The sequence below is a fragment of the Dasypus novemcinctus genome, chromosome 26 (genome assembly GCF_030445035.2).
Source record: "Dasypus novemcinctus isolate mDasNov1 chromosome 26, mDasNov1.1.hap2, whole genome shotgun sequence".
In the NCBI taxonomy this organism is placed as follows: Eukaryota; Metazoa; Chordata; class Mammalia; order Cingulata; family Dasypodidae; genus Dasypus; species Dasypus novemcinctus.
This window is the reverse complement of record NC_080698.1, coordinates 4293293-4315956: the sequence shown is the minus strand read 5'-3', so window position 1 is coordinate 4315956 and position 22664 is coordinate 4293293. Positions and strand designations below refer to the sequence as shown.

At 41.1% G+C, this 22664-nt stretch overlaps 1 protein-coding gene across 3 annotated transcripts in view; it reads right to left on the bottom strand.

The window, feature by feature from the left end:
- Positions 1-22664, bottom strand: part of SNRK (SNF related kinase) — a 66222-nt gene that overhangs the window by 15373 nt on the left and 28185 nt on the right. For all 3 annotated transcript variants that reach the window (XM_012519947.3, XM_012519948.4, XM_004479270.5), the window contains one exon: positions 393-534. In XM_012519947.3, coding sequence (XP_012375401.1) covers positions 393-534 — 142 coding nt within the window. The remainder of the gene's footprint in view (positions 1-392; positions 535-22664) is intronic.

Here is a 22664-nt window from a genome sequence, read left to right as displayed (position 1 = left end):
CTAACTCTTCTCTGGAACTGAAAAGCACTGACATGTTGCAGGTGGTTTTGCTTTTTGTTGATGTAGAAAAAGGCGGTTCCCATGGTAACAACTTCACTTAAAGTGATAGCAACCACTAATCCTGGATGCTGAAGAAGCACTGCAAAGGGTTTCCTGAAAACAGGCTTATTTTAAACACAGACTAATACATTCTGTACTCTAATATTAGATTTGAAATCATATTCTGGGGTTAATCCCCCTAAACACTCTGAACAACAGTGAAATCTTAAGTTCAAAAATTAAAACGGATACTGAAAGCGCTTCAATTTTTCCTGGGATGTTAACGGAATAAAATAAAATTTCTCGTTTTCATAGAGGTGCTCAATGCCCCTACATGCTTTCTTTTTACTTACTCTTTGCACTCTTTAGACACGTGGGCTGGCACTGTGTACTTGCAGTCCATGATCATGGTCAGCGTCTCACTGTCGTTGGCTTCTTGGAAGGGTGGCTGCCCACACACCAACATGAAAAGGATCACTCCCAGACTCCAGATATCTACACGCAAGGAAACACTGATAACTACCAGACCAGTGAGAAAACCAAAAGAACTAAGGGGAGTAAAAGCAGGCTAACAGCAGTTACCATTTTATTTTGACTCCTCAACAGCATTTCTCTCTCAAAGCAGATACCCAGGAGGAAAAACTCAAGCCCCGTAGGGCAGGGAAGGCAAGGCATCTGTCTTCTTGTCACTGCTGTTCACGTTCAGATTCTCATAAGGCAAGTGCCAGGTACACAGTGAAGGGCCAGTAAATGTTCACTGAAAGGACCTACTGCTCCATTTACTTGTCAGTGACAAGAACATCAACTGGAAAGCACCTAGCCTGGCTGTTGTTCCCACAACAATCCACCGAGACAGAACGAAGATGTCAATATTCTGAGACCCCAGAAGGCGTCTGCTAAGTCACAATTTATCTCAGCTGTTCTTTCTCTCAGTCTTGGAGAGGTAGCCAGGTCACATAACTCATGCTCACTTTATAGAGAAGAAAAACTAAAGGTCAGAGAAGAGAGAAATATGCCCAGACTATCCTAAGGAAATAGACTAGTTTGTTATAAAGAGCAAACCCATCAATCAGATGGGGGAAAAATGCCTTGGTGTTTTTTTTCCCCATATCTTATATTTGTTGTATTTTTCCTCCAAGCCACCCTATTTTTTAAAATAAATCAATTTTACTGATACATATTAATAAAGCATACAGTTTATCCAAAGTGTATAATCAATGGTATTTGGTATAATCACATAGTTGCGCATTCATCACTTCAATCGTTATTAAAGCATTTTCATTATTTCAATAATAATAATAACAAACCTCCCCTCTCAATCTCTCTCTTCCCCCTGCTATATATAGTTGCTATTTCTGGCTATTCTCACATCATTATTTATTTGTTTATTAAGCAGTTTTATTGAGATATATTCAAATACCATATGATTTATTCAAACTGAATGAATGGCTTTTTTAAAAGCTGTCAAAAAGCTTTACTGTAAAATTGTAAAATAAATAGAAAAACAGATTGAAAGAAATCACAAATTTTAAAGAGAGCACAAGGTCAGGTTAAATAGAATATAATGAATTAAAAGAAATAGTATAGCAACAAACATTTATAAATGTAAATAATAATTCTAATATAATAGAAAGTAATAACATAATTCTTATTTTTATTTTACAGCCCTAACTACTGGACATAATAATCCCTAAGAATGAAATCAATTATTGGTTTAGTCACTTAATTTCCATTTAGGCCATAATTCTTTCTGGATAATCAAATTCCTATTTGGGTGTTCTTCACACCTCACTGGAATGAAGTACAGCAGATAACAATATGCCAACTCATAATTTCATGAGACAGAAAACTACTTCAACAGTAGTCATGCTAACTTATTGATCCAGATGGATTACTTAAAGAGTATGCATAAGAAAGGGTTAAAGAAAAATGAAGTATCCAAAAACATCTCTCTTCTCCAGTCCTCCTCAATTAAAAGCAAGTGTTTATTTTGTATGAAGAAACTTACAGAATACTGATGACAGGAACAATTTGGGGTTTTTTGGTTTTTTTTTGTTTTGTTTTGTTTTTTCAGATAAAAATAAGGATGCATACATTTAGGAAGAATATTGAAAATAATTCACTCTAGAAACTAAAGTACAGATATGGTAATATAAGTAATCAAATAACAGAAGATTAAATTAAACCACAAAAGGCTTACAGCCCCCACTCAGAAGCACAGGAGGGGCAGGCACGTGGCCTCCGTCGTCATATCTGGTAACAGGACCCACAACCGCTGTTTCCATTTAAGCTTAAAAAAGCCAAAATACTGTAGGTTCCATGTCATTTTCCAAGGGAATTAAAACGTATTAATAAGGCAATAAAAGCAGGAAACCGAAAAGATGCACACGCCCTTATATATACAATAAATTTTACTAAGGATACTCCAATGGAAGTTAATGAAACAGATGGCAAAAGCTACTAAAATTAAGACACTGAAAAATAAGGATGAAAGGAACCAGTTCAAAGGCCTGACCAGTGTCTCCAGACCTGCCTGTCATTACCCCTGCCCAGTCCAGCAGGTCAGCTCATGCGTCCACGCTGCTCCCTGACCCTCATCTGACTGCCCTGACCAGGGGAAACAGCACCATCCACTCAAAGGCAATCTGAGTACTGGTGGCGGTCACACCTATTCTTTAGTCAGTGAGAATTTACCTGTTCTTTAAATATCCAGTGAGAAGAATTTACAACCTTAAATCTAGTAGCTTAAAGGAAATTTAAATAGTAGGTGTTTAAGTTAAACTCCCTTTGTTAAACTTACACCTATTAGTTTTGGTCACTTGCCCCAACTCCCAAGCCAACGCTGTGAACAAGTAGCAATTATAATTACTCTCTTTAATACCTAAATCACCATTTTATAAAAGTTACATTCTAGAAATTAACTAGAAAGTAAATCCCATGAGTCTACCGATGCCCGTCATATGGGGGGAAATACACAAAATTTTTACTTACAATATATACGTGGCTATCTTTCCTACCCTTCCAAAAAAAGGCACTTGAAATGGCTTACAAAAATATGCATCAACATAAAAATCAGGGTAATTAAAACAAAAACCATTACATGAATTTTACAGAACAAAAATGTTTATAAAATGAGCTTAGCTACATTATTTCTTCCAACATTTCAAATTGTAACTATGGATAAACTGATTTGGTATTTTACTTTTTCTCTATGCTAAACTGGAGATAACACTTGACAATATAATGATGCAAAGCTGATGTCTTAAAAATATAACAAGTGTATAAAATATCAACTGAAAACGACCCCAAATCCTTAAAGAAAACTTACTATTAACCTCAACAGTAACAAGGAAGCCCAATTTTGGGGAAATGTTCTCTTTAGCATCACTGGCCGAAACAAACCAGCTCTCTCTGCTTGTAGGGAAGTGGTGTGTGATTACAAGAGAAGAAAAGACAGGCAAGGCAGCACAAATACACACTATGCTTTCAGTTACGGCTCAAGTAAGTTCTGAACAAGGAAATGTTCAAAAGTTGAGAAACTAAGAAATACAAGTCTACACAAAGGTGTGTGAAAAGCTAACTGACATGACTCAAAGCATTTAATAAAGAACAGTCACTGGGAGTGGGACCAAGTTTTAGAAGGGCAAATGACCCCCCCCCCCCACCCCGGGACTGGATTCTTCAAGGGCCATTTTTCCATTTATTTCTTTTCCAAGCTTTTTCTTCCTCTTCTTGCTCTACTTTTTATCTTTGAATTGTTTTATTTTGCATCCCAAGGGCTAAAGGAGAGAGAAGTAAATTACTAAAACACAAATGGTGTGACTTTAATCAAGTTATTTCAGAATGTTTCCCTGTCTTCAGAATGGAAATAGGAACAGTGATGGACGTCCCCTGGAAGCTGCTGGAGGCATTAAGAGGAGGCGAGGAGCGCCGCAGAGCCCTGCACACAGCGCACGTTCGAAGGCCGCGGCTGCTCCGCTCCTGCCCTCAGTCGGGCAGGGTTCTAGGCCCCATGGATGGAGAGGCCAGTAAGAGACACGGAAGTATGTTAGCTCGAGGGGGCGCAGAGCCAACACAAGAAGACGCTCATGGAGATGCCGGAGGAGAACAGGGCAGGCCTCTTACTGATGCAAGGAAAAAGGGCACTGATTCAGGACATGCCGTGCCCGGGGCAGAGCGCTGGCAGGGCGGGGCCGAGAGGGGCCAGGTCGAATCTTAATAGATTCCGTTCCCCTGCCAATGGGGGATGGAGGGAAGTGTACTAGTCTTAATAAAAAGTCACGTAGTGGGTATTTTCAATTATCTTTTTCTTAAACAAAACAAAACTTGCTTATAAAACTAAAAGCTCCCAAGAAGTAGATGACTGTTTGAGATCCTAAGACCACAAAGGAGTTAAGAAAACTGAAGTTGGGAAACGGACTTTGGCCCAGTGGTTAGGGCGTCCGTCTACCACATGGGAGGCCCGCGGTTCAAGCCCCGGGCCTCCTTGACCCGTGTGGAGCTGGCCCATGTGCAGTGCTGATGCGCGCAAGGAGTGCCCTGCCACACAGGGGTGTCCCCCGCGTAGGGGAGCCCCACGCGCAAGGAATGCACCCGTAAGGAGAGCCGCCCAGCGCGAAGGAGGGAGCAGCCTGCCGAGGAATGGCGCCGCCCACACTTCCTGTGCTGCTGACGACAACAGAAGCGGACAAAGAAACAAGACGCAGCAAAAAGACACAGAAAACAGACAACCGGGGGAGGGGAAGGGAATTAAATAAATAAAAATAAATCTTAAAAAAAAAAAAAAAAAAAAAAAGAAAACTGAAGTTGTAGGAGGAGGAGTGTGGAAGGAGAAATCCATTATTCTCATTTTCTTTTTTTTTCTCCTCTATTTTTAAAAAATGTTACATTCAAAAAATGTACGAGGTCCCCACATACCCCCCACCCCTTCACCCCACTCCTCCCACATCAACAACCTCCTTCATTCATCATCATGGGACATTCATTGTATTTGGTGAATTCATTTTAAAAAAATGTTCAAGGAATTGCCCATTTGTACTTAAAAGTACACAAGTTAACTAATATCAACCATCTGAATAATCAGATTTAATGTTGATACTACTACCTGATGTTTTTATTTCAGACCAAGCTCCAACCTTTTGGCTAATAACAATGGAAAAAGGAAATATCACTTAATACATTTCTTTCGTTAAAAGAAATTTTTCAATTCATGGTGCTGTGGGAAGGGGCAGAGAGCTAGTGACACTTTATATTACAAAAGGTAGGAGTCATTGGTCCACCTCACTGGCTGCTCTCAAGTTAGTGGGGGCGGAGACCACAAAGCCCACTGGGCTTTGCTCTGCCAACACTCAGATCAACGGATCCTTATGGACTGAACCACAGTATTTCTACAGTTGGGCAGTCTCCGTCACAAAGTTCATTCTAGGCAGGCTATAAAAAGATCAAAATGAAAACAAAACAGGACAAAAGAACACATTAATAATTAATTTGAGGAAAAGCAAATGCTGGGGGGGGCCGGTTATGTCATGACTACTGAAAGGTTTTCTAAAAAACCATTTCTGAAGTGAATTATCGAGACAGCAAAAGACAGAACTGGGATTAGAAAGTCCCACAACTGGGAGGACCAGGAGACCGTTTCGCCCAGCATTCTGGGCCAGCACAGCCCTGCGTCCCGGGAGGAGCACTAGGACCCCTGCTCTGCACCCGGGCAGGGGGAGGCCCAGCGCCCTCAGGCTCCGCAAGCCCCAGGCGTCACCAGTGGCTTCTCAACCCCTGCGGCCAAGCCTCCTGCCCAAGGCCACACTCCTGGGGCCAGGCCCGGGTCCTCCCAGCCCTGCAGAAGCCTGGGTGCCAGGCCAGGGCTGGACGCCGCTCACAGAGCTTGCACCCGCGGCTCAGCTCCCCCAAAGATTCGCTCTTGTCATGAACAAGACCAGTGATGACCCCGGGCGCACAACTGGCGACATTATGAGGAGAGCTGCCGGGTGGCAGCAGGAGCGAGGCACTTGGCCGAGGTCCTGTTGAAGACAGCTCCAGTGCTTCTGCCTTTACCAACACTCCAGCTAGAAGCAAGGTTTTCTCATGAACAGGAAAACACTTCTTCCCCTAAGAAGGGAAAGTCAAGGTCATCACCTCATACCCACTTTTAAAAACCTTTCCTAGACCTTCCTTTTGAGTGCTAGACCCAAATGCCACCAAACGCCCCTTGGGGACGCCAAACCTCAGTGCTGCCCAAGCCCAGCCCCCATCTCCCCCTGCCTGTCAGTCCCCTCCTGTGCCCCAGCTGGTCAATCAAAACTGACCCCCAGGTCCGGGAGGTCCTGCCAATTCTACTGTCTCCATAATGGGCGTCCCTCCACCTGGCGAGCTGAGCTACCTGGTGACTACACGGCACAGCCCTACCGGGTGTCATTTTTCTCCGAGTGCAGACGGTGTCCCCTGCCCCCAGCCAGTGCCTGTCTGATGGAAGTTTCCTAAATGGAGAGTACCCCGAACTCAAATAAAGAGAAGGCAGTTCTGAGAACACTGGGCTGGCCCCCCCGGGCAGCTGAAGCAGGGGTTCTGGTGCAGGGCAGCACGGTGGCCGCTCTCGCCCTCCAAATAAAGGCTGAGAAGGAAAGGAGAGCCGGAAGGGCGTGGAACGGAAAGTGGGGACAAACTGCAGTGCACCTCAGCTTCGATGGCTTGAGCAATCTTGTTTTTTCAAGGCAGAAGAAACAAGAAAATATGTTCAAGAAGTCAGAGAGTTATCAGTCACACACTGTGCCATTGTGCACGTTCACACAAACACAAACCGGCCAAGCAGTAGACACCCTTCCAATCGGGCATGCCTTCATAACCCACCTTACAAACCCGGTTCTGGTGCTGGTCCAGAAGTGAACTTAAGAGTGAAGGAAAAAATACGTCAGGTCAAAATGTCATGGCTGGCTGATTTCTTTCAGCATGGCCTAAGGAAGGAGCATGCCTGGGCTAAAGCGCCGGGGACCTGGGGCATCTACCCAGCTGTGTGGTCTTGGCCAAGTCACCAAGAATCTCAGTCCTCTCCTCTGTAAACCTCAGACACCACACCTATTTGGAGGTTCTGAGAGAGCAGCGGAGTGAACAGGGATCCGTGTATTATTAGAGCCCATGGCCCAGCGCAGCAGTGGGGCCAGTCAGGGAAAGTAAAGGGGGCTTATCCTTTTTACCAATGTACTTCTGTATTATTGTAATGATCTTACGCGCACATCCACTGATTACTTATATTAAGAATGTAATTAAAAGTCAGGTGTGCTTAACAGAGTATCAGGATGTGTGCTTTAACTTATTAGATGTAAAACATTTTAAGGAAAGTAGAGGTAATAAAAAGGCCTGGACAGGTTCATACTCGCTGAGTGATTCTCAGCCTGTGGTCTGGGGACAGGTGGATTTGCAAGGTTCCTTTAAGGGGTTTGAAGACCACTCTCCATCGCTTGAGCAGCTATAGTAAGAATTACAGGTAACTTCCTCCAAGGGCTAAGGAAAGTCTAGCAGTAAATGCACTGTTTCCCACCACTTCCTAACAGTCTTATAAAGGGGTGGTAGGATCCAGAATCTCTGGATAAACCACAATGACTGACACTGCCCCCCCACCCCGCGGCCCCGTGTCCAGGGGTGGGTCTTGGTCTCCTGAAACAAGGGAAGGGTTGGGGCAGAGGTGCTGGCCCATCACCCCCAATTCTGTTTCTCTTCTTCAGGCCAGGCTTGTGTGTTCTCCAGGCAATGGTCACCTGCCACAGGTACATTCCCAAATGGGTCCACGTGCTCCGGCCATTTCAAATGTCCACCCAGCCAGAAGAAACCCTCAAGGTTTCTAAATACCTCAGTGAAGCAAGAATCAGTTACAAACGCATACCTTCCCAAAATCAGATCGTATGAAACCCAAAGAGCTATTTCACAAGCTTAAGGTCTAAAATGCTCATTAGAAGTCTTTTTTGAAACAAATCAGGTTTATTGATACATATTAATAAAGCATACAATTTATCTAAAATGTACAAAGGTAGCTGGTATAACCACAAGTAGTTGTGCATTCATTACTTCAATCATTATTAGAGCAATATCATCACTTAATAATAATAATAAAAAACAAAAACAAAAGTTCTTCGCCTCTCAATCTGTCTATGCTTTCCCTGCTGTACACAGCTGCTAGTTCTGGCTATGCCTACACAATTATTTATTTATCTAAGCAGTTTTATTGAGATATAGTCACATACCATACAATCTATCCAAAGTGTATAATCAGTGGCTTTTAGTATGATCACAATTTTGTGCATTCATGACAAAAAAATTCTAGAACATTTTCATTAGTCCAAAAAGAAAAACTCCATACCCCTTAGCATGCATGCCTTCCCTAGCTCTACATAACCACTAAACTAATTTCATCTTTATAAACTGACTTATATCTACGTTTTACATAAATGGCATCATACAATATGTAGAACAGTGTGTCTGCTTTCTTTCACTTAGCATAATTTTTTTGCCTGATATTAACATTTTGTATTAACATATATTTGTTCAGCTTCAAGAAAAACAGTCTTATTTATGCCATTTTACCCATATTCATATTTCACAGCAGCTTTACCATGCCATACAGTTCCATGTTACATTTTTTCTTTCCTTCTAGTAATATACATGACCTTAGACTTTCCCTTTAAAGCTCTTTCATATCCACATAAAGTACTGCCAGTTACAATCATTACGTTGAGCTTTCATCTTTTCTATTCACAGAAATATTTTTAAAGTATGAAACTAAGAGGTTCCCAATCATGGCAAAGTACGTAAGAGCACATTCTCATCCTGCTGAGCTTTCAATAGGATACTCTTCAGGGGTTGTGGGGGTGCCCAAAGAACAGTTTTACGGTGGGTAAACATGACTTTAAATTTACTTTGAAGCAGTGATTGCACATTTCCCACAATTTTAAATTTCTCACAAGATTATGACAAATAGAAAGCAATTTCACAAGTCTAACTTTGAACTAGAAAATGGAAATGTTTAGACTTAATACTAAAATCAAAAGCCTTCAATTCTATTCATCTGGTCATACAGTCAAATGCAACTAGACTAGACTACTGTATGCTTTGCATCTTATAAATTTGAAGCCTGCACTAACGTGATGCTTTAATTTAGTAAGCTAGTGTTCTGATGTTTTATTAATTTGATTTTTAAAACATTAAGCCAAAACAAGAAACAACATTAAGCCTTTTGCACAAGGCTGACTGACATGCTAACATAAGACAAATATACAAGACATTAAAACATCAGGTAAGTTGGCAATACCATTTCTAGGTACATACCCAGAACTGAGAGCAGTGACAAGAACAAACACCTGCACACTGATGTTCATGACTGCCAAAAGGTGGAAACAACCTAAGTGTCCATCAACTGATGAACGGGTAAACAAATTGTAGTGTATACAAATGATGGAAAATTATGAAGTGGTAGGAAGAAATGAAGTCGTGGAGCATACAACAACATGGATGAACGTGGAGGACATTATGTTGAGTGAAGCAAAACAGACACAAAGGACAAATACTGTAGGATTGCACTATGAACTAAATATATTGTGTAAACTCATGGAGTTAATAATTAAAATACAGGTCACCAGAAAATAGAATGAGGGTAGAGAATGGAAAACTAAGGGTTAATGTGCAGAACTGGTTAAAAGGTTGTTTGTAAATCTTTGGAAACGAATGGAAATGGTGAGAGCACATGATGCTGTTTGTGAGTAGCAGAGCTATTATATGGGTATGACAGTGGTTGGAAGGGAAAGTCTAAAGACATTTATATTACTAGAAGGAAAGCTAAAAGATGTAACATGGGACTATACAACAGTGAAACCTCATGTAAAATATGAATGTGGGCAATACTGCATATATAAGACTGTCATAGAAAATATAAATACAAATAAACAAGAGAGAAGGAAACAGAACAGCAGCTATGTACAGCAGGTGAAGCATAGAGAGATTGAGAGGTGATGAGTTTTGTTCGGTTGGTTTTTGTTTTTTTTTGTATTATTATTATTAATGGAATAATGAAAATGCTCTAAAAATGACTGAAGTGATGAATGCACAACTATGTCATTATATCGAATACCACTGACTGTACTTTGGATGGGTTTATGCTTAATTTATATTGATAAAATTGATGTTAAAAAATCTGATTTGATAAAAAATATATATATTGGGTAAGAAAAATCACCTGCATCTGCTGACTCTTGGCTGTTTAAATGGTTTCTCTTTCCAAAGGCACAAAACAAAACTTTCTAAGCACCGGAGATACGGTCAAATGAGGGGTATTCCTTTCACAGAATACAGCATTACCTTAGATTCTCCAAAGTGCTTAAAGTAAGCCTGTCAGACTTCACTGCTTCATTTGAGGACAAAAAGAAATAAGCTTTAAATTAACAGATTTAATAAAATTCAAAATATTAGTTTTTTAAATGTTTGTTTTGGTCAGGTCTCCACGCATAACATGTAAACTCAACACGTGAATTTTAAAATGTATACAACTTATTTTCTTACATTCAGGAAAAAAAAAATCAATATACATCTTTTTAGGAATGACAATAAAAACAAAACCTGCTTGGTTCCAGGTAGGAATTGTTCCCTTATTGAAACTTAGGGCTAAAGGGCTCTTAAATATAACCACACATTTCCTGTTTTTAAGTAACACTGTTTTCAGACTATGAAAATAATGCCTATTTAATGCTAATGAGAGCCTTGCCATTCGCAGTCAGTGGCAGGACCCTGCTGCACTCTCAGCACCAGGAGTAATGTCTAATACTTGCAAAGGCTATCAGATTTGCTTTCATTTGCATTGCCCTGATTATTTTTCTCCAACTTCTTTTAAGGTATAATTTACATACAGTAAAATCCACCACTTCTAGCGTGTTTTTCCACAAATTCTCAAAAATGCAGAGTTGTGTAACCACTGCCACAATCAAGGTACACAGCACTAACCCCCTTCTCTGCCCCCCCCCTCCACCCCGAGTTCCCTGTGTCTGCAGCCCAGCCCCTGGCCACGGTCTGTCTTCTGTCCCCAAAGTTTCACCGAGAAATATAATGGCGTGGCGTGCAGCCTTGGCAGCCTGCTTCCACACACTTGAGATGTGTCTATACTGTTATGAATGTCAACAGTCTAGTCCTTCTTGTTGAGGAGAATTCGTATTCATTTCAGTTTGGGACACTATAAATAAAGCCTTGTAACTATTTGCATACAGCCTTTGTATAAACATAAGTTTTCATTCCTCTGGGGTAAGAACCTAAGAGTGGGTTGCTGGGTCATCTGGTATCTGTTTAGCTTCTTAAGAAACTGCCAAATAATTTGCCCAAGTGGCTGTACGATTTTACAGTCCCATCCGAAGTCTATGTGAGTTCCAGCTGACCCAATCCTCACTGAGCTCTTGGTATTGTCGTTTTTATTAAGTTCAGTCATTCTAAGAGACTATAATTTAATTTGCGTTTTCGTAATGACTAATGATGTTGAGCTCCTTTTCGGATGCTTATTTGCTATCTGAATGTCCTCTCCACAAAGTGTCTGTTCAAATCTTTTGTCCATTTTTAAAAGAGGGTTGGCTTTTAAATTTATTACTGAGTTGAGAGTTCTTTGTATATTTTGGAAACAGGAGTTCACCGTTTTGATAAAATCCATCATCAATTTTTAAATTTTTACGGATCTTGCTTACTATGTTGTATCTGAAATGTCTTTGCTTAAGCCAAGGTTGAAAGATCTCTCATATTTTCTTCTACATTTTAGTTAGACATCTTATGCTTAGGTGCATGACCCGTGTTTTTACGTATGGAATGAGGTATGGATTGAGATTCCTTTTGCATGTGGATATCCAATTGTTCCACACTACTGCTGAAAAGACTGCCCTTTCTTAAACTTTAGCACCTCTACTGAAAATCAACTACCATATACATGCAGGGCTATCGATAGGACTCTCCACTCTGTTCCATTAATCTACAGGTCTACCCTTTCACCAATACCACAATCTTGATTACTGCAGCCTTACATTAAGTCTGGAATATTCTAATTACTTTTAAGGTTAAACTTTTCCCTCTTTATTGGCTATTTACATGACTTCTTTGCCTTTTCATGTGTCTACAGGGGAGTTTGTCAAATTGATTTGAGCTCTTTCTACATTAAGAATAGTAGGCATCTCCTATACAAAAAATATTTTTCTGGTTTGTTTCCATTGTAATTTTTAAAATATGCCTATCACACCCATAAACGGTTATCAAGTCTACCAACCTTTTTCTTATGATTCCTGCTTACAGAAAGGTAAAGATCATTATGAATATTCACCTTTTGGTTCTTTTTTTAGTTTAACTCTTCACATACAAATCCTTAATTCATCTGGAATTTATTTTGACACATAACATAGGTAGGGATCTAGCATTTCTTCTTCCTCAAATACTTAATTACTCCAGGATCATTTATTAAATAACTCTCCCTCTAAGGCCTTTTAAGAATACAGACCATCAGCTAAAGGACCATGCCGAGAGGCGCTCTTGGGGAGCATCCGTCCCAAAGGCCCTACAACAGATAGTGCTATGTGTATCCGGCACTGCTGTCTGCCAGGCACTGAGCCAGGCGTGGAGACCTGTGGGGTCGGCAGTGAAGGGAGACTCTCCAGAGCGGTGGCACTGCTGCGGTTAGTGTCTGTCCATTCACTCACACAAGAAGTAACCACCACCTGGCTTCCAGAAGATGGCCCCATCTTACCTTCTGCCTACGATTCCTCTTTCAGAGCTGCTGGGGGAGCAGGTGCCTCACCCTACATCCAGAGAGGCCCATAAGCAGGTAGCCAAAAGAAAAGCCACATCATGCGCCAAGAGCTCCCAAGTTTCCTTCTCACCTCTTGCCACCGGTATGCCTACCCCGAGGAGGTCTGTGCTATCATCTATCACCTGAAGGCTGGAAATGTGGATTCACTGAATTTGCTACAAATTTACATAAATTTAACTAAACAAGACCTTTGTTGACAGCTATAAACAAAATACATGAGCTGTGTCCGATGTATCATCCCTGTTTCAGGTATCCAGGGACTTTATTTGATGGCTTCCTGGTGCTCTGCTGTGTTCAGAACAACTCAAGAGCGGACATAAAGAAAATGAGCAACAAGCGTAGTTCTGTAAGTGGTAAGGGACACTGACAGCTAAGGATTCTGAAGTTTATTTATCTTAAAGTTACCCAAAAAACAATTTTGTAAAGCCTCCTTATCACTGAAAAGCTGCCCACTTTGCTCTCTGGACAGCAGATGGACAAGTCAAAGGTCAGGAACATGCCCCTTCTCTACTTATCCCGCCCATGCCTACTAATACATTCACGGTGACAGTGGAAAATCAAAGAAGTTTTTAATCAAGCTGTTTACTGGTAACTTGATCGTCTGGCTGCCCTTTCAAGGTATCCCACCCACAAACTAATGGTGGATTAAAATTAGGACTGCTCTAAATCCAAATGGAATCTTCTGCTTCCAGATAGAATAAAATAGGCTGCAGCTGTAACAACTAGAAACAAAATAATAATGGACATAAATCATGTTTTTAAAGCCTTGGAAACAAAAGAACTAGATGAGCTAAAATCCCCTTTCTCAAACAGAAATCCAAACAAGAGTCATAAAGTGTGACCTCAAAAATTTCAAGGATCACCCTACATTATACTCTAACTTAAAGGAGAGCTTTCATATAACACCTTTTTTTAAAAACCTGAGGAATAGGTGAAATTTGGAAAAAAAGAGCTACTGTGAATGCAAGAATGTATAAGCTTGTAGTTGACTGATATTTAGTATTTCTCATGTACTATAATCAACCAGCATTCTAGTGTATACCTAAGTCTCCTAAGAATGTAAGCCAGTTTTGCTCTAGAAACAAATTACTACTGAGTAGAAAACTGAGAACCACATCATCTAAGGGGATTTTCCCTGCCTCCTACTGGAGATCCAAATCCTTATTTAGTCTCTCTTAAAATCCAGCAGGAACCTCCAGGTGTCAGTGAAGAGTTGACACACACAAACTCTCAGTTAAGAATACAAAATGGGGTTTGAAAATAGCACATCAAATGAACCAAATACTTAACAAGTCAAACCTATTTTGACTTTAAAAATAAAAAGATTGCGGCACGCCCAATAACTTAATGTTTTTTTTGAGGAGCAGCCCCACTAATAACTTTACCTCCAAATTTCTGTTACCATCTCCCTATCCAAAGCGTAGTTAGAAGATTCAGAACACACTAAGGAAAATGAGAGTCCTAATACATAAAACAACAACAATGAGTTCAAGTCCAGTATGCACAGGACAAAAACAAGGCACTATTTTCTATCTATAGTTTGTGCTTCAAAGTTGATTTCCCAACTGCTGGTGGTCATCCTTTCTGCCAGACAGTTGTGGGCCCACTTTTACTCGGCCCCATTAGCTTGCAAGGCCAGATCCATAAAATGGGCTTTCACCTCTGAAACGGAACCAAAATGTATACCTGTCTGCATTCAGTTCTGAAGAGAGGGTCCATAGCTTCCATCGGATTCGCAGTCTAGGAAGAATTAAACACCCACAGAGAAGGAAAGGCAAAGGAGGTAGGAAGTGCACAAAAATATCAAGATGGGCAACGGAGAGACCCCAATTAAACTCTGTAAAGAAGCCTAGAAGAGTATAAATGGTTATTTAAATCATCTCTGTAGAATTTACTCACTTAAACAACCAAGAAGAGTTGTCCTGTTTAGCAGGCACTGGGGGCAGGGGAGAGATAAAGTAAAAACGAACACAAGGTCTCCTCTCTCAAGGACCTTGTCACCACCGAGCGAGGGGGAAGAGCCCGTCGCCTGGAGGGAGCTCAGTTTGGCACCACCCCAGCCAATTCTAAAAGGCCATCGGGGCACATGTGCTCCCCGCCACCCTCCCCCTTCCCCTTTTTAGCCACCCACAGTCCCCTCACTATTTTTACCCAACAAACTAGTGTGCCTGCTCTGTGGCAAGTATCCTGGGCACCAGGATTTGAACAGAGGGTCTCCGTCTACAAGGCTTTGTTTTCCTCTACACTCCAGACACTGTGTCACGAGTTTTTTTCTTGGTTCCAGAGTGTAAAATAATTCTAAAATAAAACTTAAAAATAGTAAATTAGGCACTGTTTTACACTATACTGCAAGTAATTTTTAATTCATCCCTATGAAGCTAATAACTCTTAATAACAATTAGGTGAGATAAATCACTTTCCAAAGACAAAACAGGTTAGACTGAAACATGAGAGAAGTGGACACCAGGGAATGGCTCTTACTCGGAACCACAGGTGCGCTGTGCCCCGTGGCACTCTGCTCTACTTCAGTCTCTACAGAAGTCAACGTGGTTAACAAGTGCGGCTCTGCCTGACAGCACCACAGCCACGTTCTGCTAATGTGGCTGGAGCGTGTTCCAAGCAGCCTTTCTAGAGTGCTGACAGCCCGAGGCCCACGCGTGTAACCTCCTGGTGCAACATCTCACCCAGAAACCGAGATCCACTGGGAGCCAGTGAGCACTAGAGTGGCCACATACAGCAGCGTGCGCGTCCACAGGCACATTCCCCCGCGGTTCTCAGACACGCAGAAAGCACATCGCCTGAACACTCCCAGTCGGAGTCTGCCCAGCAGTGCACACTGTGAGAAGCAGCATTCCAAATCCGCTGGGTGAAAAAGCTGGTTCTAATTGCTCATTTGGCAAACTAGTCTTTCTTCCATAGGCCTATATTTCTTTCCACCAAAAAAAGCTTGAAAAAAAAATCCAAGCAGATTTTGATGTTTTTACCTCCTTAAAGGTTTCCTATGCTACCACTTAAAGTAAAGAGTAGATTCCGTTTTTTAAAATAAAATTCTATCTGTATTTTTCTATTAAAAGTTAATTTTTTTCGGTGGTTTGAAAAGCTCTTCTGAAGTTCTAAGAAATGTATTATCAAAAAACCATCAGAACTTTTTAAAAAAAAATCTAACATTAAAAAAAGGAAAGATAAACCTCTACTTTAGAAGTTAACCTATTCCCTAAATACAAATAAACTAACATTCTAAAAGTTAAATAAAACTGAAAACAACGTGTGTGAGAAAGACACATGAGCCAAGGTCAAGGGCCTGCCCTTCCTCCCACTTTTCCCACAGTGGCCAACATTGCAGAAATTCCCCTGAGGACAGATTTCCAAAGGAGAAGAGAGAACCTCAGATACTCTTGCTTCTGCACTCAGCCAGAGGCAGGGTGGAAAACAGAGCCCCCGGGGCCACAAAGCACACATTACGCAGGGCCCGGCTCTGCCTTGAGAAGCGGATGAACACTGCGCCCAGCTTCTAGCCAAGACAGACCCACGGTGTTCAGATCTGGACAGCTTTGTCTTTCCACACAGGATTTAGAAGAAGAGAACAGACATGCACGCAGGGCCAGTTTAAACATCCACACGTCTCCAGTTCACGATTTCACAGCAAGAGCCCTGAGAAAACTTAGGTAAAATGCTGGGAACCTTCTGGAAGAAGAGGATTAGGAACAAGGCAGGGAGGTGACGTTCTGACTTCAAGGTCAGGGGACGGAGAAGGCAGCGGGACCGGGAGCAGGCAGGACTGTGTGGGGGCTCCTCAGAGGGACACGATCAGTGCAGAAGGGACCCCACAGGTGATCAGCTTCAAGGTCCAGGCACTAGCTGAGAAGACACAATATGAAAAAAAAATTCCAAAGAACCTGAAATTTAGCATTCACTTACTTATCCCTAAATGAAGTGTGATTAAAAATAGGAGAAAAAAATAAGTTCAAATGATCAACATCAAAAAAGAAATGTATTATCCTTTGTGAGCTAGAGCAAACGTACATCACTACTGCAGGGTGCTGGGAATACATGGGAAGAATACAACTGGAATGACCTATGGACTGTGGCTAGCAGTAATAATAAAATAGTCTTACATCTATGCCAAAGATGTACTGTGTTGGTAATGGAGCAGTATGGAAAAAGTGAGCCAAATGTATACTATAGACATTGTAACAATCAGATGATATTATCTAACTGTAACAAATGTTCCACCACAATGTGGTGTGTTGATAGAGGGGTGTTGTTCGGGAATTCTGTACATGTGCATGACTGTTTTGTAAGTTTATAAATTCTGTCATAAAAAATATATTTAAAAATAATAGTAGGGTGGGTTGGGGGAAAAACACACCAAATGTAAGATAAGGACTTTAATTAGTAGTAAGATTCTGACAATATTCTTTCATAATTTGTAACACACATTTCACTGTAACGTAAGGTGTTGATGGAAGGTTGATGTACTGGACCCCTGTATGATGTTATGCATGCTTGCTTTGTAAGTTCACAGCTTTTACTATACAGTTAATTGTTTATGTATGTTCATATATAAATGATATAAAAATAATAATAGGGAGGATTGGGGAAAATACTTTGGTTAGTAGTAATTTTTTGACAATGCTTTTTAATCATTAGTTAAAAAGGTTTAACAACAATGTAAGGTGTTGGTGGTAGGGTGAGTTATGAGAGTCCTGTATGATGTTATATGCTTGCTTTGTAAGTTCACAACTATTGTATTATAAGTTACATTCACTTATTGTTTATGTATGTATGTGTGTGGGTGATATATTTCAACACATTAATGTAAAAAATACTTTAAAATTTATTCACTTTTTGAACCTTAAGAAATTAAAAATTTTTCCCTAATATTTATTCTTCAAAGAGCATAGAATTAAAATGTTGGGCCTCCACCTTTCCTCTGATATGTGAAAACACTTGATTCTGCAAGTCTGACTCTGGATAAGGCCTCATCCACGGCTATTTGAATCAGAATCTTTGGGGATGGCCTCAGGCTACAGAATTTTAAAAAATCTCCCCCAGGTAAAGTGATGGATGGTTAGTAGTGAAGCAGCAGTTTAAATCATTATTAAGGTAAGGGTTTACTTTTTTTTTTTCCTTAAGTTTTACTTTTCAAAACAGTGTCAACACGTATTTTATTTGATCTCAGCCTTACAACACAGTGAAAACACTAAGCACTACAGCAAAAAACGATGTGTTATGGAAAACACATAAACTCATGAATAATTTCCGTAATTTCCAGGCCTCTCAAACACTGAAAAAATCAATGACTGAGTTAACCTGAAAACCTACCTGCATGGGACCCATAAATGTTTCATGGTCAAGAATATTTATTATAAGTATTAAATTCAATAATGGATTTTACTCAAGGAAAAGAGCCTCTACTTCCCAAATAATTATATAACATCCACATTAGAAAGCCAGGACCTTGTAAATACGGAATATGGAATGAAGTGCCTTTACTTCAGAGGGTCCACCAGATCAGGTGTTAACTGTGAGCTTCTCCTTGCCATTTCTCATGAGCATGTGAAACTTCAGAAAGCCTAGGGAAAGAGAATTCATTTTTTCTTTGGTTTTAAACCACAGGAAGTGATGACAACAGTTGGGATAAGGCCGTCTTTCTGAACATGTGCTGGAATCCTGGGCAGGTAGCCCAGGGAAGGCGTGTGCTCCATATCTGAGGCCCGTGCACCTCCTTCTGGAGGCTTTAAAGCCACATCCGACCTCGCCTGGGCCTCGGGCAGCAGTCGGCTCGCTCTGGGCACCCACGCAGGCAGGTTTTCCCTAGCGCTCCAGCAGGCCACACCTGCCCTGCTGCCCAGGAAGAGGCACCAGCCATCCCTCCGAAATGGGTTCCCAAGCTGCACACCAGCTCAAAACCCTTGGCACCTGGGCTCTGACTGGCGAGCCCGAGGTCGTCTCTAAAACCCGCCAGCGTCCGCATGTCCAGATGGCTAAGAGTAAGAGTAAGCGACAGAAAAGCTAACCAGATTCTGGCGCTGGGAAAGGAACGCCCAAGTCTGAAAACAGGAAACAGTACTAAAGCACCGATCTCTAACAGATGATGAGTTATAACAGGAAATGAAATGATTACGCTCAGAAACGGTGCAGCTTGGGAAGGACATAAAAGCAAGTACGTTAACAGCTCCTCTAGAGGGGTCATTTAAATCTGAATTAAAAGCAAGATTTATCAAGTCATGATTTAACCCACAATAGCAGATTTATATAAACTACAGAGAACATTTCTTTTTAGTTTATGTCCTTTTGAAATATTTAAAAAATCCTGTCACAAAGGAAACAGCTTAGGTTATACTATATGGAAATTTTTCAGAGAAAATTTTTTTAGAATTTTTAATTTTTAAAAATTTTAGAAGAAAATATTAAATGTTCTAATATATTAAAATCATCATGCTAAAACTACAGCATGTTCCCATCTCCTAAATTCTCTAAAAGAATCTTTTATAGAAAAGGAGCTATTTCATCACAAATACTAGAGCTGGACCAAGTTAAAAATGCCTTAAGTACATTAATTGTGGCTTCTAGTTTAACAACTCTTGGCTTGAATATGCTAAGATTTCAAAAAACTGGCATATCATACAAATTCTAAATAGCATATAAACTAATTGTCAAGAATGTCTCAATTTACCATGTTTTTCTAAGTTACTTTTTCACAAGACAATGCAATTCTTTTCAGATAGACTACTAGAGACTGATGTTTGAAAATTCACACTGGATTTTGAGACATTCTTCATGTGCAATGTTAGGTTAAGGAAAGGAATAATTAAAGGTGGTCTACATGTGACAATTCTAAGATGTGTCTAAAGGCATTACATTTTGAACCAGAGGAAGTTAAGAACTACTGCTTTAAAATAAATACAAGAATATACTTTTAACTTGGTGAAGGCTAAATGCTCTCAACTTTTTGTTTTGGCCCAATACCTGGTTTTAAATTATTTGTACTTTTTAAAATGCACTGTAAGAGGTAAGTGGCTGTGGCTCCATCAGTTGAGCTCCTGTCTACCATACGGGAGACCCTGCGTTCATGTCCCAGGGCCTCCTTGTGAAGGCAGGCTCGCTCGCACGCCACAGAGAGCTAGTGGCCCGCAAGCTCCGCGGAGAGCCACCAGGCCACGGAGAGACAACTCAGCAAGATGATGCAACAACAAAAAAAAAGGGAGACAAGCAAAAACACAGAAGAGAGCACAACGAATGGACAGAGCAGACAGCAAGCAAGCCGCAAGGGGGGAGGGGAAATAAAATAAATAAAATACAGACACAGAAGAATACACAGCGAATGGACACAGAGAGCAGACAACATGCAAAAAGCCACAAGGTGGGGGGGGGATTAAAAAAAAAAAGCAGTGTAAGAACAATACTTGTAGCATACATTTGAACACTGCAAAAATTCAGTGTTTGTCCTATCAACCTTCACACCCAGACCATAATCAGGCATTTTTGGTAAAAAAAGAAAAAAAAACAACAAAAAACAGAACCATCCTATACATCTTAGGAATACCCACACTGGGGTAACTTGCCTCCCAGTCCATGAACAATATATATGTTTATAACTTTTATTCTGAAATAATTATAGGTTCACAAGAGTTGGAAAAAGTGGGAGTTCCCAGGTACCCTTTACCAAATGTCCCTCCAATGACAACATCTTGCTCACCTATACAGTATAATACCAAAAACAATGGTTCAATCCACAGAGCTTGTTTAGATCACATCGGTTTTAACACGCACTCATTTGTGTGTGTATAGCTGTACGCAATTTTACCAAATGTAGATCTGTGTAACAACTACCAATTATAAACATGTCCCATGACTTCATCTTATCCTTCATAACCAGACCAACCACCATCTCTAATCCCTGGTAACCACCAATCTGGCCCCATCTTTATAATTTTGTCCAAGAAAGTTATGTAAATTATACAGCATGTAATTGAGAATGCTTTTGAGACTGTTTTTTTTCAGGCAACCTAATTCCCTTGACATCAATTCAAATACGTTCCTTTTAAATGCTGCATAGTATTCCATGGCAAGAATGTGCCAGTTTGTTTACTCATTCACTTGTTGAAGGACATCTGGGCTGTTTGCAGTTTTGGGCTTCTACCAATAAAACTGCTACAAATATCCATGTACAGGTTTTTATATGAACAAAGGCTTTCCTTTCTCTGGGATAAATGCCTAAGACTGTCATTGCTAGCTTATATGGTAAATGCATATATGTTTTGTAAGAAACAGCCAAACCTTTTCCAGAGTGGCTGTACCATTTTACATTCCCACAAGTGATATATGAGTGATCTAGTTTCCTCACATCCTCATCAGCATTTGGTGTCATTATTTTTTTATTTTAGCTATTCTCATAAATGGGTAGTGTTTTCTCATTGTGGTTTTTTTTGTTTTTAAGATTTATTTATTTCTCCCCCTTCTCCCCCCAGCCCCACCCCAGTTGTCTGTTCTCTGTGTCTATTTGCTGCGTCATCTTCTTTGCCCGCTTGTTGTTGTCAGCGGGACGGGAATCTGTTCCTTTTTGTTGCGTCATCTTGTTGTGTCAGCTCTCCGTGTGGGCGGCGCCATTCTTAGGCAGGCTGCACTTTCTTTCGCGCTGGGCGGCTCTCCTTATGGGGCGTACTCCTTGCACGTGGGGCTCCCCTATGTGGGGGACACCCCCACGTGGCACGGCACTCCTTGCACGCATCAGCACTGCGCATGGGCCAGCTCCACACGGGTCAAGGAGGCCCGGGGTTTGAACCGTGGACCTCCCATGTGGTAGACGGACGCCCTAACCACTGGGCCAAGTCCGCTTCCCTCTCATTGCGGTTTTAATTTTCATTTCCCTAATGACTAATGAGATTTAACATTTTATTCACATGCTTACTGGTCATCTACCAATCCTCTCTGGTGAAATATCTCTTCATGTCTTTTGCCTATTTGCTAATTGGATTTTTTTAACTGCTAAGTTTTGAGAGGTCTTTATAGATTCTAGATACTAGATCTTGGACAAATACATGGTTTGCAAGTATTTTCTCCCCCTCTGTAGCTTTTATTTTTATAGTCTTCATGGGGTCTTCTACAGAGCAAAAATTTTTAATTTTCATGAGGGCCAATTCATCATTTTTTTCTTTTCAAGGATCATGCTTTTGGTGTCAAGATAGGAGCTTTCAACTGTACCAAGGTCTGAAGATTTTCTCCTGTCTTTTCCTAAAAGCTCTGTAAGTTTATGTTTTATATAAACTGTGAGACAGTCTTTGTGTAAGGTGAGGTTTAGCTGGCACTCCTATTTGCCTCTGGGTGTCCATGTGCTCCAGCACCCGCTGCTGAAACGGCTGCCTGCCCTCCACTGAACTGCTTCTGCATCTTTGTCGAAGACTAGCTGGGACCAAGATGGCAGAGCCAGATGCTTCTGGTCTCCAGCCTCCAGCAGAAGCTGTAAACAACCTGCAAGAACTGGCAGAAGCATCTTTCTCAAAGCTCCAGAAAACAGATAAGAACTTCAGTAACAAAGCAAGTGCCAAATGAGGAAGAAGTCTATTCAAACGCACTAGCGCTCAGGGCACCCTGGCTGGCCCCTCCCACATCCCCTACTGGCTCAGCACCCAGTAGGCCACTCTCCAGTGCAGATCCCTGGGCGCGGTCTGGAGGGAGCAGGGTAACTCTTGCACACACTCGGAGCATGTATGTCTGCGCCAGCCCGTCGGGTGGTGGCCAGAAGGACTCGCCATTGCTATAGCAGATACGCCCCACGTAGGAGGCAGCCAAGAGCTTTCCTGCAGCACGCTGG